At 54.5% G+C, this 21,913-nt stretch overlaps 1 protein-coding gene across 2 annotated transcripts in view; it reads left to right on the top strand.

Annotated features, from left to right (window-relative positions):
* The window catches only part of THBS2 (thrombospondin 2), a 38,315-nt gene that overhangs the window by 4,113 nt on the left and 12,289 nt on the right, over positions 1 to 21,913 (top strand). For both annotated transcript variants that reach the window (XM_064384086.1, XM_064384085.1), the window contains exons 3-14: positions 63 to 619; positions 3,307 to 3,391; positions 7,944 to 8,140; positions 9,413 to 9,553; positions 10,258 to 10,354; positions 13,081 to 13,251; positions 13,525 to 13,701; positions 16,083 to 16,256; positions 18,103 to 18,230; positions 18,304 to 18,456; positions 18,923 to 19,141; positions 21,388 to 21,495. In XM_064384086.1, the coding sequence (XP_064240156.1) occupies positions 63 to 619; positions 3,307 to 3,391; positions 7,944 to 8,140; positions 9,413 to 9,553; positions 10,258 to 10,354; positions 13,081 to 13,251; positions 13,525 to 13,701; positions 16,083 to 16,256; positions 18,103 to 18,230; positions 18,304 to 18,456; positions 18,923 to 19,141; positions 21,388 to 21,495 (2,207 nt within the window). The remainder of the gene's footprint in view (positions 1 to 62; positions 620 to 3,306; positions 3,392 to 7,943; positions 8,141 to 9,412; positions 9,554 to 10,257; positions 10,355 to 13,080; positions 13,252 to 13,524; positions 13,702 to 16,082; positions 16,257 to 18,102; positions 18,231 to 18,303; positions 18,457 to 18,922; positions 19,142 to 21,387; positions 21,496 to 21,913) is intronic.

The raw sequence follows: 21,913 nt of genomic DNA, 5'->3' as shown, positions 1-21,913 counted from the left end.
TGGGTGGGGCGAGCCTCGCCCTCTTCCCTACGTCACCCTCCTTTCCTGCGGTTCCTTTGCAGCCGGTCACCAGGACAAAGAGATGACCTTCGACCTTTTCAGTGCCAGCAACATCAACCGTAAGACCATTGGCGCCAAGCAGTTCCGAGGGCCCGACCCCGGCGTGCCGGCTTACCGCTTCGTGCGCTTCGACTACATCCCGCCCGTGAACGCCGAGGACCTCAGCAGGATCACCAAGACCATGCGGCAGAAGGAAGGCTTCTTCCTCACGGCCCAGCTGAAGCAGGACGGAAAGTCCCGGGGCACGCTGCTGGCTCTGGAGGGCCCTGGGCCGTCCCAGAGGCAGTTCGAGATCGTCTCCAACGGCCCTGCGGACACGCTGGACCTCGCCTATTGGGTGGATGGCACCCGGCATGTGGTCTCCCTGGAGGACGTGGGCCTGGCTGACTCCCAGTGGAAGAATGTCACCGTGCAGGTGGCTGGCGAGACCTACAGCCTGCACGTGGGCTGCGACCTCATAGACAGTTTCACACTGGACGAGCCCTTCTACGAGCACCTGCAGGCAGAAAAGAGCCGGATGTATGTGGCCAAAGGCTCTGCCAGAGACAGTCACTTCAGGGTACGCCCTGTGGGGAGGCAGCCGCTGGGAGGGAGGACAGAGCTTTGCTGGGAACTGACCCTTGAGCGCAGCCAGTGATGCAATGTTGGACTTGAGCAGGCAAAGCCTGGCCTTGGAAAAGCACACGGCACATTCACACATGCACACCACACACAGCCACGAGCATGTGCACACATGCACACACGCCACACCACACACACCTGAAAACACACGGACACACACAAGCAAAGACATATACACAAACACTGCATATGCACTCACACTCATGTGTATACACCACACACACATGCACAGACATATACACACATCACACCACACACATGTGAGCACACCCTCACGTAGGCATGCCCATGTGCACACAAACACTATACATGGGCACACACATACACCTGCATAAACAGGCAGTCATGTGCACACATGCACACTACACACAACCATGCATGCACACACAGAAACACATGCACACATATTTACACATAAACACTATGCATACACTCACATTCACATGTGTGAGCATACCGCACATGTACACAATACACAGCACACAGCCACACACATGTGCACACAAACACCTGACATGGGCACACATGCACACACATAAACACCATACATACACTCACATCCACACATGTGTGAGCATACCACAGATGTACACAATACACACCACACAGCCACACGCATGTGCACACAAACACCTGACATGGGCACACATGCACACAAACACCATACATACACTCACATCCACACATGTGTGAGCATACCACAGATGTACACAATACACACCACACAGCCACACACATGTGCACACAAACACCTGACATGGGCACACATACACACACATAAACACCATACATACACTCACATCCACACATATGTGAGCATACCACACATGTACACAATACACACCACACAGCCACACACGTGCACACAAACACCTGACATGGGCACACATACACACACATAAACACCATACATACACTCACATCCACACATGTGTGAGCATACCACAGATGTACACAATACACACCACACAGCCACACACATGTGCACACAAACACCTGACATGGGCACACATACACACACATAAACACCATACATACACTCACATCCACACGTGTGTGAGCATACCGCACATGTACACAATACACACCACACAGCCACACACATGTGCACACAAACACCTGACATGGGCACACATACATGCACATAAACACCATACATACACTCACATTCACTCGTGTGCACATACCACAGGCACACACACCACACACATACATGTGAACACACGGTCACACATGCACATGTGCACACAAACACCACATATAGGCACTTATACATATACACACACACAAACAGGTGTGCACACACTACACACATGTGAACACACACGTGCACACAAGCACCATACAGTCACACACATGCACATACATATACACATAGACACCATACATACACTTGCATTCACTCACATCACACACACATACAAACACACAAACATCATATAGATGCAGACACAGAACCACACATGTGCACGCACACATACACAAACACCACATGTGAAGGCATACATACACATAGCTCCAGCATGCATGCGTACACACAGGCACCCGTGCATACACCATGCACGCAGAGCCACTGGTAATTGCAAGCACATAGGTACTTTCACACATGCACTCACCCCCACATGCAGACAACACACACAGCACACACACAGACACAACAGCGCTCACCTTTCTGAGCCACGATTAATCAGAGAGAGTTGTCCCAGGTGTGCTTTCCCGACTGGGCTGAGAATCATCAGTTGAGACTGAGTGCTGCTTTGATGATCAAGCAATCAGCCCCATTCGAATGTTTCTAGCAACCTCAGACTCTTTAGCTCACAACTGAAACCGCTTCTAAATGTTTGCTTTAGTGGCAAAATGATGGGAGAGCAAAGTAGCAAGGGTCCTTTTCCAGGGGACAGGGCGGCTGATTTATGAGGAAATAGTGTCATGTCCATTTTAGTTAAAACATGTCTGGAAATGAATCTTCCTTAAATCGCAAGCGTTTAGAATCATGATGGTGTGTTAGTTAGGACATTGCTCTCTCCTGAACATGGAGGTCTTGGAAAGAAATAAATACAATGTTAAACTCAGTAATTTGAGTCCAAGGCCTAGAGATGTGTAGCTTGCTGTTGAGTTAATCTCTCATGGGCGTCAGGGAGTTCCACACCATATGGGATTGGCCCAGCCCACTGTGACTCAGCTGTGGAAGGCACTTCTGTAGGCCGAGGTCTGTGTCTCTGAGTGGACCAGTGGCCTCCGTGAGCCCCTTGGCCAAACGCAGGAACTCACTGATCATGAGTGACTTGCAAGGAAAGAATGGACTTCACCGTCCCTGGGAACTGCCCAGAGACGCAGCGGGCCACGCTCCTCCAAGGGCCATCCTCACTCTTACTGATGCAACATTTCCTTCTTCTAGTTTGTAGATATCTTGCGTTCCACTTCCACTTCTTGTGTCATGCTTAAAAACAAAATTTCAGAAGTAGTATATATAGGAAAACTGATTATAAAGACATTACAAACCTGCTACATAGAAGGACAGTCTCACCGCTTGAATATTCCAACTTGTATGTTTAGGATGTCAGTTAGCTTCAGACATTGGATGTTCATCTGTTGCTCTATTTTTCTCCTTGTATATATTTACAGGGTTTGCTTCAGAATGTTCACCTAGTTTTTGAAAACTCTGTGGAAGATATTCTAAGCAAGAAGGGTTGTCAGCAAGGCCAGGGAGGTAGGTGTGTTTTTAAAAATTGATTTCATTATTTACTGTCTTGGATGGGTTTCTATTGTGACATGGTGTGTGTGTGTGTGTGCGCGCACGTGCGCGTGTGCATGCTTGTAAAAATTTAAGTAAAAATACTTGGGTAACTACCACTGTTGTCTTTGAGTGAGTTAGCTGGTCAACTGAGACAAGTTGATATTTGAAAAAATAAATTGATTAAACAATTAATTTTCAGTATATTTTAATAATCCAAAAAAATTTTGATATACAAGACTAAAAATAAATAGCTGGTACCTTAACATGACTTTAAATACAGGCAACTGCTCCAGGGTATTAACATGTGACGGTCGCCTGCCTAAGGAAACATCACGGGCATTTGTCGAACTTGACTTACAGGACTTTTCCTGCACGTTCATAGTTGTTGACGCCATCATGTTACCGGAATCAATGCCTCTGAAATCATTGACAGACGATGTCACATTCTCTGAAAGTCAGTTGCAATTGTGAATTGTATTTCCAAGCATACTTTCCAGTATTGATCATTTAATTATGAAGGTCGCTGTGACACGTTTGTTAAATGCCGTACGTCGTTTAATCTTCAAAGCGACTACGTGAGATGGGCACTTTCACTTTCCTCGTTTTACAAAAACGAAGGCTGGTGCCCAAGGGGGTTCTGTGTGGCTGCTGCGTTCAGCTCCTGGTGAGCAGGGATCACGGCTGCCCCGGGTCTGACAGCCTCACAGCGGGGCTGGCGTCTGCTACACGGTGGCTGTGTGCGCACGAAGGCCACGCCATCTCAGTTCCAGATTATGACAAGTGTAAATTGTCGTTGTATGGATCTGCACATCAGGAATACGTGGAATTTTGTATCTGTGATGCACAATGACCCCACCGCCTACCTCAGATCTGGGGTGCATAGCCCCCTCTCCAGTTAGACTTTGCATGTCCTTATCATTGTGACCGTCCTGTGAGGAAAGAGAACGAGGAGACATTTGATCATCAGTGCAGGGAGAAAGGTGCTGTAAGTCCAGTCCTCATTCTAGCGCCGACGCTCACCCCACCATGACGCTGGGCGTGCTGTTATCTGAGCGGTAATTTGCGGCACGGGCTGAGGTATCTTGGCTCCAGCACTCCGAGTGCCGGGGCCTCAGCTTCGTGAGGCCGAGCTCTTCCCGGGGCTCCTGGGGTATAGGTGGCTGTGAGGCTTCTGGGTACTTTTATTTCACAATAATGTTTTCTCAGTCTGATACATTATGCATACATGTGTGTATGTGTGTATTTTCACCAATATAGGCAACTACTGTTTTTATAAGCAAATCGTATATGCAAATATTGTTTGTATAAAAGGAAATACACCCTTAGCAGTGTTCCCAGTCACACTTTTAAAGTACCATAATTTGACACGGGTTCAGTTAAACTACACCTGAGGTCGTCAATGGCATGTTAAGTCAGTTGTCATAATGGTTAGTGAGTAAAACGAACCCACTATGACAAACACGACTTACAACTCTATGTAAGCAAACACTGTGTGTGTGTGTGTGTGTGTGTGTGTGTCTGTTATCAGCATACACTGATGTCTCCTGTCCTTGCTCTTCCTGGTGTCACCCAGCACGAGGCCTCTCTGGGAGCCAGGGCAGGTGATCCTCCCTGTGGTCTTCCCTGTGGTCCCCCTGTGGTCCTCCCTGTGGTCCTCCCTGTGATCCTCCCTGTGTTCCCCCCTGTGGTCTTCCCTAAGATCCTCCCTGTGGTCCCCCCTGTGGGCCTCCCTGTGGTCCTTCCTGTGGTCCCTCCTGTGGTCCCCCCTGTGGTCCCCCCTGTGATCCTCCCTAAGATCCTCCCTGTGGCCCCCCCTGTGATCCTCCCTGTGGTCCCCCCTGTAGTCTTCCCTAAGATCCTCCCTGTGGTCCCCCCTGTGTTCCCCTCTGTGGGCCTCTCTGTGGGCCTCCCTGTGGGTCTCCCTGTGGTCCTTCCTGTGGTCCCTCCTGTGGTCCTCCCTGTGGTCCCCTCTGTGGTCCCCTCTGTGGGCCTCCCTGTGGTCCTTCCTGTGATCTTCCCTGTGGTCCCCTCTGTGGGCCTCCCTGTGGTCCCTCCTGTGGTCCCCCCTGTGGTCCCCCCTGTGATCCTCCCTAAGATCCTCCCTGTGGTCCCCCCTGTGATCCTCCCTGTGGTCCCCCCTGTGGTCCCCTCTGTGGTCCCCCCTGTAGTCCCCCCTGTGGTCCCCACTGTGGTCTTCCCTAAGATCCTCCCTGTGGTCCCCCCTGTGGTCCCCTCTGTGGGCCTCCCTGTGGGCCTCCCTGTGGTCCTTCCTGTGATCCTCCCTGTGGTCCCCCCTGTGATCCTCCCTAAGATCCTCCCTGTGGCCCCCCGTGATCCTCCTTGTGGTCCCCCCTGTAGTCTTCCCTAAGATCCTCCCTGTGGTCCCCCCTGTGTTCCCCTCTGTGGGCCTCCCTGTGGGCCTCCCTGTGGTCCTTCCTGTGGTCCCTCCTGTGGTCCCCTCTGTGGTCCCCTCTGTGGGCCTCCCTGTGGGCCTCCCTGTGGTCCTTCCTGTGATCCTCCCTGTGGTCCCCTCTGTGGGCCTCCCTGTGGTCCCTCCTGTGGTCTCCCCTGTGGTCCCCTCTGTGGGCCTCCCTGTGGGCCTCCCTGTGGTCCTTCCTGTGATCCTCCCTGTGGTCCCCTCTGTGGGCCTCCCTGTGGTCCCTCCTGTGGTCCCCCCTGTGGTCCCCTCTGTGGGCCTCCCTGTGGTCCTTCCTGTGATCCTCCCTGTGGTCCCCTCTGTGGGCCTCCCTGTGGTCCCTCCTGTGGTCCCCCCTGTGGTCCCCCCTGTGATCCTCCCTAAGATCCTCCCTGTGGTCCCCCCTGTGATCCTCCCTGTGGTCCCCCCTGTGGTCCCTCCTGTAGTCCCCCCCTGTGGTCCCCACTGTGGTCTTCCCTAAGATCCTCCCTGTGGTCCCCCCTGTGGTCCCCTCTGTGGGCCTCCCTAAGATCCTCCCTGTGGTCCCCCCTGTGATCCTCCCTAAGATCCTCCCTGTGGCCCCCCCGTGATCCTCCTTGTGGTCCCCCCTGTAGTCTTCCCTAAGATCCTCCCTGTGGTCCCCCCTGTGTTCCCCTCTGTGGGCCTCCCTGTGGTCCTTCCTGTGGTCCCTCCTGTGGTCCCCTCTGTGGTCCCCTCTGTGGGCCTCCCTGTGGGCCTCCCTGTGGTCCTTCCTGTGATCCTCCCTGTGGTCCCCTCTGTGGGCCTCCCTGTGGTCCCTCCTGTGTTCTCCCCTGTGGTCCCCTCTGTGGGCCTCCCTGTGGGCCTCCCTGTGGTCCTTCCTGTGATCCTCCCTGTGGTCCCCTCTGTGGGCCTCCCTGTGGTCCTTCCTGTGATCCTCCCTGTGGTCCCCTCTGTGGGCCTCCCTGTGGTCCCTCCTGTGGTCCCCCCTGTGGTCCCCCCTGTGATCCTCCCTAAGATCCTCCCTGTGGCCCCCCCGTGATCCTCCTTGTGGTCCCCGCTGTGGTCTTCCCTAAGATCCTCCCTGTGGTCCCCCCTGTGGTCTTCCCTAAGATCCTCCCTGTGGTCCCCCCTGTGGTCCCCTCTGTGGGCCTCCCTGTGGGCCTCCCTGTTGTCCTTCCTGTGGTCCCTCCTGTGGTCCCCTCTGTGGTCCCCTCTGTGGGCCTCCCTGTGGGCCTCCCTGTGGTCCTTCCTGTGATCCTCCCTGTGGTCCCCTCTGTGGGCCTCCCTGTGGTCCCTCCTGTGTTCTCCCCTGTGGTCCCCTCTGTGGGCCTCCCTGTGGGCCTCCCTGTGGTCCTTCCTGTGATCCTCCCTGTGGTCCCCTCTGTGGGCCTCCCTGTGGTCCCTCCTGTGGTCCCCCCTGTGGTCCCCTCTGTGGGCCTCCCTGTGGTCCTTCCTGTGATCCTCCCTGTGGTCCCCTCTGTGGGCCTCCCTGTGGTCCCTCCTGTGGTCCCCCCTGTGGTCCCCTCTGTGGGCCTCCCTGTGGTCCTTCCTGTGATCCTTCCTGTGGTCCCCTCTGTGGGCCTCCCTGTGGTCCCTCCTGTGGTCCCCCCTGTGGTCCCCCCTGTGATCCTCCCTAAGATCCTCCCTGTGGCCCCCCCGTGATCCTCCTTGTGGTCCCCCCTGTGGTCTTCCCTAAGATCCTCCCTGTGGTCCCCCCTGTGGTCTTCCCTAAGATCCTCCCTGTGGTCCCCCCTGTGGTCCCCTCTGTGGGCCTCCCTGTGGGCCTCCCTGTGGTCCTTCCTGTGGTCCCTCCTGTGGTCCCCCCTGTGGTCCCCCCTGTGATCCTCCCTGTGATCCTCCCTGTGGTCCCCCCTATGGTCCTCCCTAAGATCCTCCCTGTGGTCCTCCCTAAGATCCTCCCTGTGGTCCCCCCTGTGATCCTCCCTGTGATCCTCCCTCTGGTTCCCCCCTGTGGTCCTCCCTAAGATCCTCCCTGTGGTCCCCCCTGTGATCCTCCCTAAGATCCTCCTGGTGGTCCACCCTGTGGTCCTCCCTGTGGTCCCGGCCCCTGCTGCTGGCCCCGTCCCCCATGATGTTCACCATACTTCTGTGCTTCCTTCCCCTCAGCTGAGATCAATGCCATCAGCGAGAACACGGAGACGCTGCGCCTCGGCCCTCACGTCACCACCGAGTACGTGGGCTCCAGCTCGGAGAGGAGGCCGGAGGTGTGCGAGCGCTCCTGCGAGGAGCTGGGAAACATGGTCCAGGAGCTGTCCGGGCTCCACGTCCTTGTGAACCAGCTCAGCGAGAACCTCAAGAGAGTGGTGGGTGCCCTCGCGGGGACTGCCGGGGGTCACAGGGCACGGGCAGTGCCGCCACTGGCCCGTCTCAGCGGGTCTCAACACTCCCTGGCCTGGCGGTGCCTCATGGTGCATGTAAAAACCCACAGTTCACAGGGGAGGTTGATGCCGGGCTCCTCGGGCTCCTTGCTCAGTATTCAGCGTTGTGAGAGGGAAGTTGGGTACCTCGGGCAGTATTCTCAAGGAAAACGGTCCTGGGCACAGTCATCAAAGTAAATTCTTTCTTTTTTTTTTTTGAGATGGAGTCTCTGTCACCAGGCTTGAGTGCAGTGACACGATCTCAGCTCACTGCAATTTCCAACTCCCTGGTTCAAGTGATTCCCCTGCCTCAACCACTCAAGTAGCTGGGATTAGAGTTGCCCGCCACCATGCCCAGCTAATTTTTGTATTTTTAGTAGAGACGGGGTTTCACCATGTTGGCCAGGATGGTCTCGATCTCCTGACCTCGTGATCTGCCTGCCTTGGCCTCCAAAAGTGCTGGGATTGTAGGCGTGAGCTGAAATTTACCTCTTCAGTAAACATACACGTATGAGTGTATACACACACACACACACACCCCTGCAGAGGAAAAGTCTTTCATTTAAGGTGGGACGCACAGTTCCTGTGAGGCTGACATGCGTGAAGTAGGTTTGAGTGGCCCAGCATGTCTGAGAGAGATGGATGCCTGCGGGGTTCAGGATGGGCAGCTTGCAGTTTAGAGAAAGAGACTGAACGTGACGAGGTGCTCTGGGCCACGGTGGCCTGCGATATCCCTGTGGCTAACCAGGGTGCAGGAATGCTGACTCTACCTCATACTCAGAGGACACGAAGTAAATGATGCCAGGAGTTGGAGCCGGGGGCAGGGAGGGTGGCGAGGCCAGGAGCCTGGCTGTGTGGTCCCCCCATGGGACCTCGTTCCCCCACCACCAGTCCCATCTGTGTCCCCAGTTAAAGGAGCCCCAGCGTCGCTCCCACTGGCCAAGGCGTGCTGTAAGCCACGCAGTTTCCTCTCCCCTGGAAGGCAGGAGGATGAGGCACCCCAGAAGCCCACGTAGTGCTGAGTCGTGGCACGGGCAGAGATCGCTGCGTACGGAAGGAGGGCAGCTTCTGGATCGTCCTCCCAGGGATGAGTCAGGTCAAGTCCTGCTTGACTTCAGAGGATCTTAATGAAGAAGGAACTTTATTTTCATCCTCAAGCGTGATGACTAAATGTGTTGTATTACCGTCTGTGCTTAAATGTTTCACTTCATTTTCCAGTCGAACGACAACCAGTTTCTCTGGGAGCTCATTGGTGGCCCTCCTAAGACGAGGAACATGTCAGCTTGCTGGCAGGACGGCCGGTTCTTTGCGGAAAACGAGACATGGGTGGTGGACAGCTGCACCTCGTGTACCTGCAAGGTGAGGCCCCAGAGCACGGCTCGTGGGGGAAGAGGCACCGCTGGACACTCAGCACAGCTGGCCTGCCGGGAAATGCCAGCGTTCAATGCTGACGTGTAAAACCTATTACGCTATGTGAGGAGATCCGAGGGTAAGAGCCATGGAAGGGCCAGGAACCGTAACTATGACTGAATCAACCTCTTCGTTTGCACACAAAGAACCAGATCCCACAGTGAGGGAGTGACCCGGCCAGCGTCCCAGTCCATTAGAAACAGGAGGAACGGGGAGCCAGGTGTGGGTCTGGTGGAGCCCTGAGGCTCGGCAGAAACATCTGGGGAAATAGCAGTCACTGCCCGAAGTCGTACAGACAGACAATTCCTTCCGTTTCTGTCCGTAATGTTCCTCCGTTTCTGCTGACAGTGGCCTCAGCCTCAGCTCACAGGAGCTCCCGCTGCCCGTCCTTTCTTCCCTCCTCCAGGAAACGTGGCAGTCTCTGTTGCACCCTTGCAGAAGGGATGCCAGGAGCCATCTGGGGGGCGGCTCTTATTAGGCTCTGAGCACTAATGGGAGAACAGGACGCCCTTACGTCCACACCTCTGTTTGTAACGTATGGTCCGTGGGATGGAAGACATGCAGCCGTCCCGTCCACCCTTCCAGTCTCAGCCCTGTGCCAGGGTCCCCTGCTCTCAAATGAGAGTTCCATGCATGCCTTTCTTCACTTGTAGAAATTTAAAACCATCTGCCACCAAATCACCTGCCCGCCCGCGACCTGTGCCAGCCCGTCATTCATTGAAGGCGAATGCTGCCCTTCCTGCCTCCAAGGTGAGTATCGCCAGCCCGCGAGCACATCCTGCATTTTTAGGAGTTCCATGCTTGTGTGTTTAATTATTAATTGGTTAGTTCTGGAGGACAAGAGTGCGGATTAGCCCCGTGAGGGACAGGTGAGGGAATCAGAAGGCCACCCCGGCCACTGGTGATCCACTGTGGACTGACTTGTGGCCAGAAATGAACGTGGAAGCCCTGGGAACCCAGGGGAGGGAAGGCCTGTCCTGCTGCTTCTCAGACGAGAAGCTGAGCCCAGATGTCACGCAGGCGAGCCCAGAGCAGGCCCCGATGGAGCCCCAGCTGAGAATCAGAGAACACACCCAGATCTGTGACCATGTTGCCACTGCGAGTGATCCCTGCACACACACTCGTGGAAAAGAACAATACAAAATCAGACAAACAAAAACCGAAGACTCTTACCCAAGGGCTGTGCACTAAGTGATAGAAATATGTTCCAAGGAACAGAAACGGAGACGGAGGGGAACCATGCGTGGACACCCTGGGGGCCCCCAGCCACCCTGAAAACTCAGTGCATTTTCAGAGACTGGGGTGGCCCCAGCGCTGCCCTCAGGTCTGTGCTGCCTCCCACCTCTGTGCTGAGTTCCCTTCCCAGGTTGGCTCTGCTGACCGCACCCAGAGCTCCTGAACCATCAGTGGCTCCCCAGTGCCATGCCATCGGGAAGGTGCTTCAGGTCCACATCCTGAGTCGATGCTGCACTAAGACCAGGCAGCGCTTCTCCCAGATGAAAGGAGTCACCATCCCCCAAACATTCCCAGAATTTCCCTCTGGCCCCAGAGCTGTTCCCTCCTCGGGACACCTGACCTCTAGATGTGGACAGAGAAAGCAGGGGCTCAGAGCTCACGCTCCGCCGCGCTGTGATTTTGAATAAGATGGGATTTTTCTGAGCTTCGGATTTATTACCTGTAAAATGCAGAAATTTCATCCCCTATACAGTTAGTCTTACAATTAAAATCAACAATTCGATATTTGTGAAAACACCTCTTAGATAGTCACAAAGTCAGATCGTTCCCGGCACAGCATAAAAATATAATTGATTATCAAAGGGCCCACATCAGACTCAAAGGAGATAGTTTATGCTTTTTTATTATTTATTTATTATACTTTAAGTTCTGGGTGCATGTCCAGGTCGTGCAGGTTTGCTGCACAGGTATACACGTGCCATGGTAGTGGTTTGCTGCATCCATCACCCGGTCATCTACGTTAGGAATTTCTCCTAATGCTATCGCTCCCAAATACACTCATCCCTGGCTATTCCTCCCCAGCCCCCGACCCTCAGGCCCCAGTGTGTGATGTTCCCCTCCCTGTGACTGTGTGTTCTCATTGTTCAACACCAACTTATGAGTGAGAACATGTGGTGTTTGGTTTTCTGTTCTTATAGTTTGCTGAGAATGGTGGTTTCCAGCTTCATCCATGTCCCTGCAAAGGACATGAACTCATCCTTTTTTATGGCTGTGTGGTATTCCATGGTGTATATGTGCCACATTTCTTTATCCAGTCTATGATTGATGGACATTTAGGTTGGTTCCAAGTCTTCGCTAGTGTGAACAGTGCCTCAGTAAACATATGTGTGCATGCGTCTTTGTAATGGAATGGTTTATAAGCTTTTGGGTATATACCCAGTAATGGGATTGCTGGGTCGAATAGGTCAATTTCTATTTCTAGATCCTTGAGGAATCGCCACACTGTCTTCCACAAATGTTGAATTAATTTACACTCCCACCAACAGTGTAAAAGTGTTCCTATTTCTCCATATCCTCTCCAGCATCTGTTGTCCCCAGATTTTTTAATGATCACCATTCTAACTGGTGTGAGGTGGTATCTCAAGGTGGTTTTGATTTGCATTTCTCTAATGACCAGTGATAAGGAGCTTTTTTCATGTTTGTTGGCTGCATAAATGTCTTCTTTTGAAGACTGTCTGTTCATATCCTTTGCTCACTTTTTGATGGGGTTGTTTTTTTCTTGTAAATTTAAGTTGTCTGGAGATTCTGGATATTAGCCCTTTGTCAGATGGGTAAATTGCAAAAATTTATGTTATCAAGAAAGTCATAACCAGAAAAAGGCTGTCTTGACCATTTACCTTTTCTTCTCTTTCCCTGCTCTCTAGAACGTTTAGTTGTAGCACATTCATTGGCTTTATCTCCTCACGGGAATTATTTCTGGCATAAGTTGCGGTCTTCCCTCCCATTTAGGGGCTGTGATTACCGACAAAGAATTTCTTTACAGGGAATTGCCTTTTTATTCGCTTGTTTCAGTTTATTTGGAAATAAGTGAGCTGTAACTTTCACCAATAATTGAATGTTTCACTACGTTATGTAAATCAGCAGACAGAGATTAAATGGAAATACATTAAATCTTTATGACTTTGATGAAACTTCATGTAGACGAGATCACGCGCTGTCTTTGGCAAGCTAGTTTATAAAATCGATTGAAAGGGTTTCCCGGACACATGGGTTTAGCTCCCCTCAGCACCCACCAGCAGGCCCAGAAGTGTGTGTTTCCTCTTCCCTGGAACTGCAGCCCCTGAGCTCCTGTGCAGGGAGCCACGGGCCAGCCACAGGCACGTCTACCTGCCAGGCCAGGCACTGGCTCCTCAGACCCCTGGATGCACAAACCGTGGCCCACGCCAGCTGCCCTGTGCCTGCTCTGTTCTGTGGCACATCTGCCAGGCAGGGCCTGAGCCACTGTTTGCTTCCTCCGGCAGCGGTGGACGGTGAGGAGGGCTGGTCTCCGTGGGCAGAGTGGACCGAGTGCTCCGTGACCTGTGGCTCTGGGACCCAGCAGAGAGGACGGTCCTGTGACGTCACCAGCAACACCTGCTTGGGGCCCTCCATCCAGACGCGGGCTTGCAGCCTGAGCAAGTGTGACACCCGCAGTGAGTGTCGGGCGGTGACGCCCACTTGCCTGTGGGGTGGAGCCGGGCTTCTCTCAGTCACTGGAGACCTTTGCAAAGGACAGAGCTGCCTCGGAGGTGCTCGGCCTTTGCGAGGATTCTGGCCAGGCGAGGCTCTTTCTCCCGGCTGTTGGTAGGGGCGCTCCTTCCCTCTCCTCTGCAGCTGTGAGATGCTCCTGAGTTGGTAAGGCACAGGCTGATAGGCGCACAGCCCTGTGGGTGGCACAGCCTGATCCTCTGTGCTTCTTGTGTTAGTCCGGCAGGATGGCGGCTGGAGCCACTGGTCACCTTGGTCTTCCTGCTCTGTGACCTGTGGAGTCGGCAACATCACACGCATCCGTCTATGCAACTCCCCAGTGCCCCAGATGGGGGGCAGGAACTGCAAAGGGAGTGGCCGGGAGACCAAAGCCTGCGAGGGTGCCCCATGCCCAAGTGAGTGTGGGGAAGGCGGGCCCCGGGGTGGGCGGTTTGCAGGTGGCTCAGAGTGAGCAGCCTCAGCTGGAGCTGGGATCCAGGTGCCACGGCCTGTTCCAGCCCAGCCAAGCAGCACAGGAGGCGGCACCCAGGGCCTGGCTCCATATTGGACCCGTCCTTTGTGACTGATTCTGCTCACCTGTGCGGAGCACCAACCTCCTCTGAGATACTCCATTTCATCCCTGCTCGGGACAGACTAAAAGATGAATGAGGCAGCACTGCAGCTCTGTCACGGGAGTGGGTGTGGGTGGGGTGTGGATGGGAGTGATAGGAGTGTGGATGGGAGTGAGTGTGCGGGAGTGAGTGTGGATGGGAGTGTGAGTCGGTGGGAGTGAGTGTGGGTGGGGTGAGTGTGGGTGGGAGTGTAGGTGGGGTGTGGATGGGAGTGATAGTGTGGATGGGAATGTGTGGGAGCGTGTGGGTGGGAGTGTGAGTCAGTGGGAGTGTGGATGGGAGTGAGAGTGGGTGGGAGTGTGAGTGGGGTGAGTGTGGGTGGGAGTGTGGGTGGGGTGTGGGTGGGGTGTGGGTGGGGTGAGTGGGTGGGAGTGATAGTGTGGATGGGAGTGAGAGTGGGTGGGAGTGTGGGTGGCGTGAGTGTGGGTGGGAGTGAGTGGATGGGAGTGTGGATGGGAGTGAGTGTGGATGGGAGTGAGTGTGGGTGGGAGTGAGTGTGGGTGGGAGTGTGGGTGGGAGTGAGTGGGTGGAATGTGTGGGGGAGTGAGTGTGTGGGATGTTGGTGGGAGTGTGAATGGAATGAGTGTGGGTGGGAGTGTGGGTGGAGTGAGTGTGGATGGGAGTGAGTGAATGGAATGAGTGGGTGGGGTGAGTGTGGGTGGGAGTGAATGTGGGTGGGAGTGAGTGTGGGTGGGGTGAGTGGGTGGGGTGAGTGGGTGTGTGGGTGTGGTGTGGGTAGGAGTGAATGTGGGTGGGAGTGAGTGTGGATGGGAGTAAGTGTGGGTGGGAGTGAGGAGTGTGGATGGGAGTGGGTGGGAGTGAGTGTGGATGGGAGTGGGTGGGAGTGAGTGTGGGTGGGAGAGTGGGTGGCAGTGAGTGTGGGTGGGAGCGTGGATGGGAGTGTGGGCGGGAATGTGGATAGCAGTGAGTGGATGTGAGTGTGGGTGGAAGTGTGGATGGGAGCGTGGATGGGAGTGAGAGTTGGAATAAGTGTGGATGGGAGTATGGAAGGGACTGAGTTGCTGTGAGTGTGGATGGGAGTGAGTGTGCATAGGAGTGAATGTGGATGGGAGTGAGTGTGGATAGGAGTTTGGGTGGGAGTGAGTCTGGGTGGGAGTGTGGGGGGAGTGAGTGTGGGTGGGATGTGGGTGGGAGTGTGAATGGAATGAGTGTGGGTGGGAGTGAGTGTGGATGGGAGTGAGTGTGGGTGGAATGTGTGGGGGGAGTGTGCGTGGGGTGAGTGGGTGGGAGTGAGTGTGGGTGGGATGAGTGTGGATGGGAGTGATTGTGGGTGGGAATGAGTGGATGGGAGTGGGTGCGAGTGTGGTTGGGAGTGAGTGTGGGTGTGATTGTGGGTAGGAGTGAGTGTGGTTGGGGAGTGTGGATGGGGTGAGTGGACACGAGTGAGTGGGGACGAGGAGTAAGTGTGGACAGGGGACACCACAGATGCACCGAATGGTGTGTCCCTGGAGTGACCTTTCCCTGAGTCTGGGCACCCCAGGGTCGGAGTTACAGAGCACTTGGCCCAAAGCGTCAGGGCTTACCCAGGGAGACCTGGCTCAGGACGTGCGTGAACGTGCCAGGAGGAAGAGTGTGCGCAGCGGTTGCTTTGAGCTCTGCCCACGCCTCTTGGAAACTGCTTATGGTGATGTTCGGTGTCACAGCAGGCTTCTGAGTGGAGGCCACCCTCCATGACTGAGGGACACCTTGGTGAGGAGTTCTGAGCTTTCGGGATAAATGGTGATGGGGGCTGGGCATGGTGCCTCACCGTGCCTGTGATCCCAAGGCTGTGGGAGGCTGAGGCAGGAGGATTGCTTGAGGCCAGGAGTTTGAGACCAGCCTGGACAACATAGTGAGAACTCTGTATTAGAAAAAAAATTTTATTAAAAAGAAGAGGTTTTATGATTTTTCTTCTAGAGGCCAAGAGATCGCAGCAAAGCTGCTGGAAGTGCTGTCATCTGCAGCAGTGCCCAAATCCACCAAATCTGTAACAGGCTTAGTGGTGTGATGACTCTCTGAACCTTCGTCAGCCATCCTGGGGTGAAACCCGTTTGTGGGGCTGCGTAGGGAACACCAGGCCCCGCCTGCTCTTCCCTCGCTCAGCCAGCTGGCGTTCCCCGCCCCGGGCCTTGCTCTGAGCTACCCCTGCTTGGCTCTCCCCGCAGTCGATGGCCGCTGGAGCCCCTGGTCCCCGTGGTCAGCCTGCACCGTCACCTGTGCTGGAGGGATCCGGGAGCGCACGCGGGTCTGCAACAGCCCGGAGCCTCAGTACGGAGGGAAGGCCTGCGTGGGGGACGTGCAGGAGCGCCAGATGTGCAACAAGAGGAGCTGCCCCGTGGGTGAGTGAGGGGCGCAGCGGGTGCCGGACCCCAGGCTTCATTCTCATGAAACGCGCACAGGCGCTGGGAAACCATGTGAAAAACACAGACAAGAAAACTCCATTTTAGTTTCACACACAAAGATACCTGCTTTTCACATCTGTTTCAGTCCTGCTGTATGTCTCCTGTAAAAACAAAAAAGATGCCTTGTGGTGTGGCCTGTGGGATGTGGCTGGTTGTGTGCTGTGGAAGGTGGAACATGGGTAGTTGTGTGGTCTGGAACATGGCATGTAGGTCGTTGTGCAGTGTGGCACGTGGCATGTAGTTGTGTGTTGTGGAAGGTGGTGTATGGGTAGTTGTGTGGGCTGGAATATGGTGCATAGGTAGTGTGGTGTGGAACCTGGGGTATAATTGTGTGTTGTGGAACACAGTGTGTAGGCAGTTGTATATTGTAGAAGGTGGTGTGTAGATAGTTATGTGGTCTGGAACATGGCACATAGGTAGTTGTGTGGTGTGGAAGGTGGCACATAGGTACTTGTGGGGTGTGGCACCTGGTGTGTAGTTGTGTGTTGTGGGAGGTGAGGAGTGGGTAGTTGTGTAGTCTGGAATGTGGTGCGTAGGTAGTTGTGCAGTGTGGCATGTGGCATGTAGGTAGTTGTGCAGTGTGGAAGGTGTAGTTGTGTGTTGTGGAAGGTGGTGCATGGATAGTTTTGTGGTCTGGAACATGACACATAGTTGTGTGGTGTGGCACGTGGCGTGTAGTTCTGTGTTCTGGAAGGTTGTAGTTGTGTGGTGTGACACGTGGTGTGTAGTTCTGTGTTCTGGAAGGTTGTAGTTGTGTGGTGTTGCATGTGGCATGTAGCTAGTTGTGTAGTTGTATAGGTAGTTGTGCGGTGTAGCACATGGCATATAGTGTTGTGGAAGGTGGTAGTTGTGCGATGTGACATGTGTGTAGTGTGTTGTGGAAGGTTGTGCGGTGTGGCACGTGGCGTATAGTTGTGTGTTGTGGAAGGTGGTAGTTGTGTGGTGTGGCATGTGGTGTGTAGCTGTGTGGTCTGGAATGTGGCACATAGGTAGTTGTAAGGTGTGTCATGTGGCATGTAGTTGTGTGTGGAAGGTGATAGTTGTGTGGTGTGGCACGCGGCGTGTAGGTGTGTGTTGTGGAAGGTGGTAGTTGTGTGGCGTGGCATGTGGCATGGAGTTGTATGTTGTGGAAGGTGGTAGTCATGCAGTGTGGCATGTGGCATGGAGTTGTGTGTTGTGGACGGTGGTAGTTGTTCAGTGTGGCACGTGGTGTGGAGTTATGTGTTGTGGAAGGTGGTAGTTGTGTGGTGTGGCACGTGGCATGGAGTTGTGTGTTGTGGAAGGTGGTAGTTGTGTAGTGTGGCACGTGGTGTGGAGTTACGTGTTGTGGAAGGTGGTAGTTGTGCAGTGCACGTGGCGTGGAGTTGTGTTGTGGAAGGTGATAGTTGTGCGGTGTGGCACGTGGCATGTAGGTGTGTGTTGTGGAAGGTAGTTGTGCAGTGTGGCACGTGGTGTGGAGTTACGTGTTGTGGAAGGTGGTAGTCTTGCGGTGTGGCACGTGGCGTGGAGTTGTGCGTTGTGGAAGGTGTAGTTTTGCGGCGTGGCACGTGATGTGTAGTCATAATGTACACGTGCTCCTCTCACCCTTTGCACTGCGTCCTCCTGAGCAATGCATTCTTGGAGATGATGCCTCTTGATGATGGTGCAGTATCACACCAGAGCCCTCCTGACTACACAGTTTTATGACAAGGACATCCCAGAGTGTTTGGTGGCACACAGGGCTGGCTTCCTTTTGTGCTGAACAGGCTGTGTGGTTAACTCTGCTTCACCTTCTCCCACCCAGATGGGTGTTTATCCAACCCCTGCTTCCCGGGAGCCCAGTGCAGCAGCTTCCCGGACGGGTCCTGGTCCTGCGGCTCCTGCCCCGTGGGCTTCTTGGGCAATGGCACCCACTGTGAGGACCTGGATGAGGTGGGTGACCCCGCCCCGGGCTGTGGGTGCCGTGGAGGTTGGGAGTGGCCTCTCACGTCCGCTTGTCCCACAGTGTGCCCTGGTGCCCGACGTCTGCTTCTCCACCAGTAAGGTGCCCCGCTGTGTCAACACTCAGCCCGGCTTCCACTGCCTGCCCTGTCCGCCCCGCTACAGAGGGAGCCAGCCCACCGGGGTCGGCCTGGAGGCTGCCAAGACGGAAAAGCAAGTACGGAAGGCCAGCTTTCCTTTTGTGCTGCGGAAGTCTTTGGAAAAACCAGATGAGTCCAGAAAAGAGCAGGAGAAACAAGAGGAAGGGGTGGCGTGGCCGGGAGGGATGTGGGAGGGGCTGGCCGGGAAGCAGAGCACCTGCCAGGCTCCGTGGCTTCTCTCACGTGGCTGCAGGGCTGAGCGCTCACCCAGGCGCCTGTGAGTGTCGGCCCACCGCCTCTCAGCTGTCAGTGGCGTCCTTGGTGAGCCGCAGCGGAGGCTCAGAGACAATGGCCGAGTGGCTCTCAGAGCCTCAGGAACGACTGACCGGCACCTCAAGTGCATGTCCAGAAAGCCCCTCCCAGTTCAGGACTCTCATCTGCTTGGGATGGGGCCTGCTGGTGGCCTCGTGCCCGACACCCCACCCAGACGCCTCTGGAGCCACCGTCCTGCCTGTGGCTAACCACGCAGCCCTTCTCCCGCAGGTGTGTGAGCCCGAAAACCCGTGCAAGGACAAGACACACAACTGCCACAAGCACGCAGAGTGCATCTACCTGGGCCACTTCAGCGACCCCATGTACAAGTGTGAGTGCCGGACGGGCTACGCCGGCGACGGGCTCATCTGCGGGGAGGACTCGGACCTGGACGGCTGGCCCAACCTCAACCTGGTCTGCGCCACCAACGCCACCTACCACTGCATCAAGGTGAGGACACCCAGGGCCACGGGGTCAGCCCTCCTCCAGGTCCGGGGAGGGAGCACAGCGAATTCGGAAGCATGGTGAATTTGGAGGGAGCGTTTCTCGGGCCTCCTGCCTAAAGGTCACGATCACCAGGTTGAAGGCATCCCTGTTGTTCCCCTTTCTGGGGGTCCTTACTGGACGTAGCCACATCTTGGTGCTGCCCGCTGCTGGGGGCCTGGGAACGGCAGGCGTCTTGGCTCGTATTCCCAACTGCGTGTGTCACAACACCTGACGTGGTGAGCAGCGGGAGAGGCGGCCGGCTCCACGCTTAGCTCCAGGCTGTGCAGAGGCCGTGGTGTCTCAGGCAGGTGGGGACCGGCTTGGAAAGACTTAGGACACGGTTTTCTGCCCAAAGCCCAGCGTGCTGCAGTAAAGGAGCAGCTCGGCTGGCGGGGAGGTAGAGCTCCGTCAGGGCCCGTCGCAGGCTGGATGGCTTTCATGAGCGCCACGGCCGCCAGGAGGCTTAGAACAAGAGGAATCTGTTATCTTCCAGCTCCGGAGGCCAGAAACACAACGGCCAGGTGATAGCAGGGCGTTCCCTCTGCCTCCCGCAGCTTCTCCAGAGTGGCAGTCACTGGGCTTCTGGGGCTGGTGGCTGCGTCACCCGGACCCCTGCTCCGTCTTCATCCCGCTTTCTCCAGTGCCTTTCTCTCCGGAAGCTTCCCCTGCCTGTCTTTGATAAGAACACGTGGGGTTGTATTTAGGCCCCACCCAGATAGTCCAGGATGAGGCTCCTTTCAAGGTCCTTGACCTGATTGCACTTGTTACCATATAGATGAAATTCACTTCGGCCGTATCAGGCGACATTCCCGGGCTCCAGACAGCAGGTCGTGGACATCCCCTGTGGGGACTGCCACTCAGTCCACCGCACAGGGCGTTCCAAGATGTTTCAGTGCAGTTTTATTCCTGAAGAAGTCAGACATGTAACCACAAACCGACACAAAATGTCATTTGAAGGTATAAAGAGACTCACGTATTTAATATTTAGTCATTCTCGTGAATTTTGTGTTAATTTTTCTTTCAGTCCCTCTTGATTAAAGATGGCAAATACTGACTAAAACAAAATATGAATACGCTTTAAAATCAATGAAGCACTGACCCCCACCTATGTCACACCCCGTGGCCACCCAGCCTACCCTTCCCGCAGCTCCGCACTTCAGAAGGTCACGCTGCCAGAAGACATCCTGATTATTCTTTTCATTATGGTGGAATTTTAGATGAAAATTTAATTACTTCAGAAATGGTACATAATTTACAAAGTTACATATGTAAATATATAATTTATGAGAACAAAAGGATTTAAAAGTGAGACATGACAGAAGGCCTTTGTGCCCGTTCCCATGTTCACCCGACACACAGGCGCTGAATCCTCCCCGTTGCCAAGGGCCCCTCTTGGGGACCTGGGTCCTCCCCGACGAGCAACATGCTCTCCTTTGTTAATCTGTGAGTGCTGAGACTCTGGCCTCCGGGACGTGACCCCAGGAGCTGCCTTCTGACTGAACGAGTGATGCGCTTTGAGCCACGGGGAGGAGACGCCCCTTGCAGCTCTCGTACGCGTGTTCACGAGGCTGAAACAGACGCTCTTTTCCTGGATCTCCAGTTCCCTCCAGTTGTTAGTGTCCGCACAGCTCAGCTTTAAATTCTGGTGTAACTGGACTGAAATGAAATGAGTTTTTTTCCCAGTTACACGCATTACACACTCACCGTGGGCCTAAGTTAGCAGACAATTTCAAGGCCTCAGCCCTGGTTTCTGAACGTATCACATACACTTTCAAAAGACTCTTTTCTTGGAGAGCTCGTAGGGGTTGCGGGTGAGACGTTTATAAGCTTTGGCTTTTGATTTCTAAGTGCAAGTCTGGGAAGGAAAGGGTCACCAGAGCCTCTTTTCTCCCACGTTCTCTCGGAGCAAAACCCTGTCATACTCCTGTGTCTGCAGCTATTTGGCAAAACCTCACTGGGATTCTGGGCTCCGAACACTAGTTGCTTCTGTCTCCCTCACGAGTGGTGGTGACATAATTTCCAGGGCAGGAGTTGAGAAGAAATGCCTCGCCTCCGGCCTCCTCCTTGAGCTCCCGGGAGGGTGCAATCCGACCCGGGGCGGACGGGCCACGCTTCCTTCTCAGCGCTGTGCTTACTTCGTTTCACCTGCGTTCCTGAAAGAGACACTTTCCAAAATGTTTTTGCAAGCATTCTTCCTTCTCCAATTGCAGGATAACTGCCCCCATCTGCCTAATTCTGGGCAGGAAGACTTTGACAAGGACGGGATTGGCGATGCCTGTGACGACGACGATGACAATGACGGTGTGACCGACGAGAAGGTAGGAGCGGCTCGTACCGCGCACCTGCCCCGGGGTCCGCGAGCAGCGGGGTCCGCAGAGGCCGCTTTATACCGAAGGGTCTCGGTCAACCGTCTTGCAAGTGTTTGCGCATGAGCGGCTCCCAACGGCCACTATCAAGTCAGTCGCTTCGAAAGCACATTTCCTCAGGGCATGGGGCTACCTGGAGTGTGCTGCCGGGAAGGTTTTGAATAATTTTATCTACTTTCACTGCACAAAAATAGAAGACCTCTCCTTCTGCCGAGGAGCCGGTGATGGGTAAGGCTGGCACCACCGTGGGTGATAGACTTGCCTTTATGGCAACATTTAAAACATTACTATTCTTCCAAGAAAGCTGCTGCAAACACAAATGGTTTGACGTGTTTGTACACAAAACAGCTGTAGCACGAATGGATGGATT

The sequence above is a fragment of the Aotus nancymaae genome, unplaced genomic scaffold (assembly GCF_030222135.1).
Source record: "Aotus nancymaae isolate 86718 unplaced genomic scaffold, 86718_ANA_hifiasm-v0.15.2.pri h1tg000034l, whole genome shotgun sequence".
Classification (NCBI taxonomy): domain Eukaryota; kingdom Metazoa; phylum Chordata; class Mammalia; order Primates; family Aotidae; genus Aotus; species Aotus nancymaae.
Note: the sequence above shows the minus strand (reverse complement) of the source record. Positions and strands in the feature narration are given on the sequence as shown.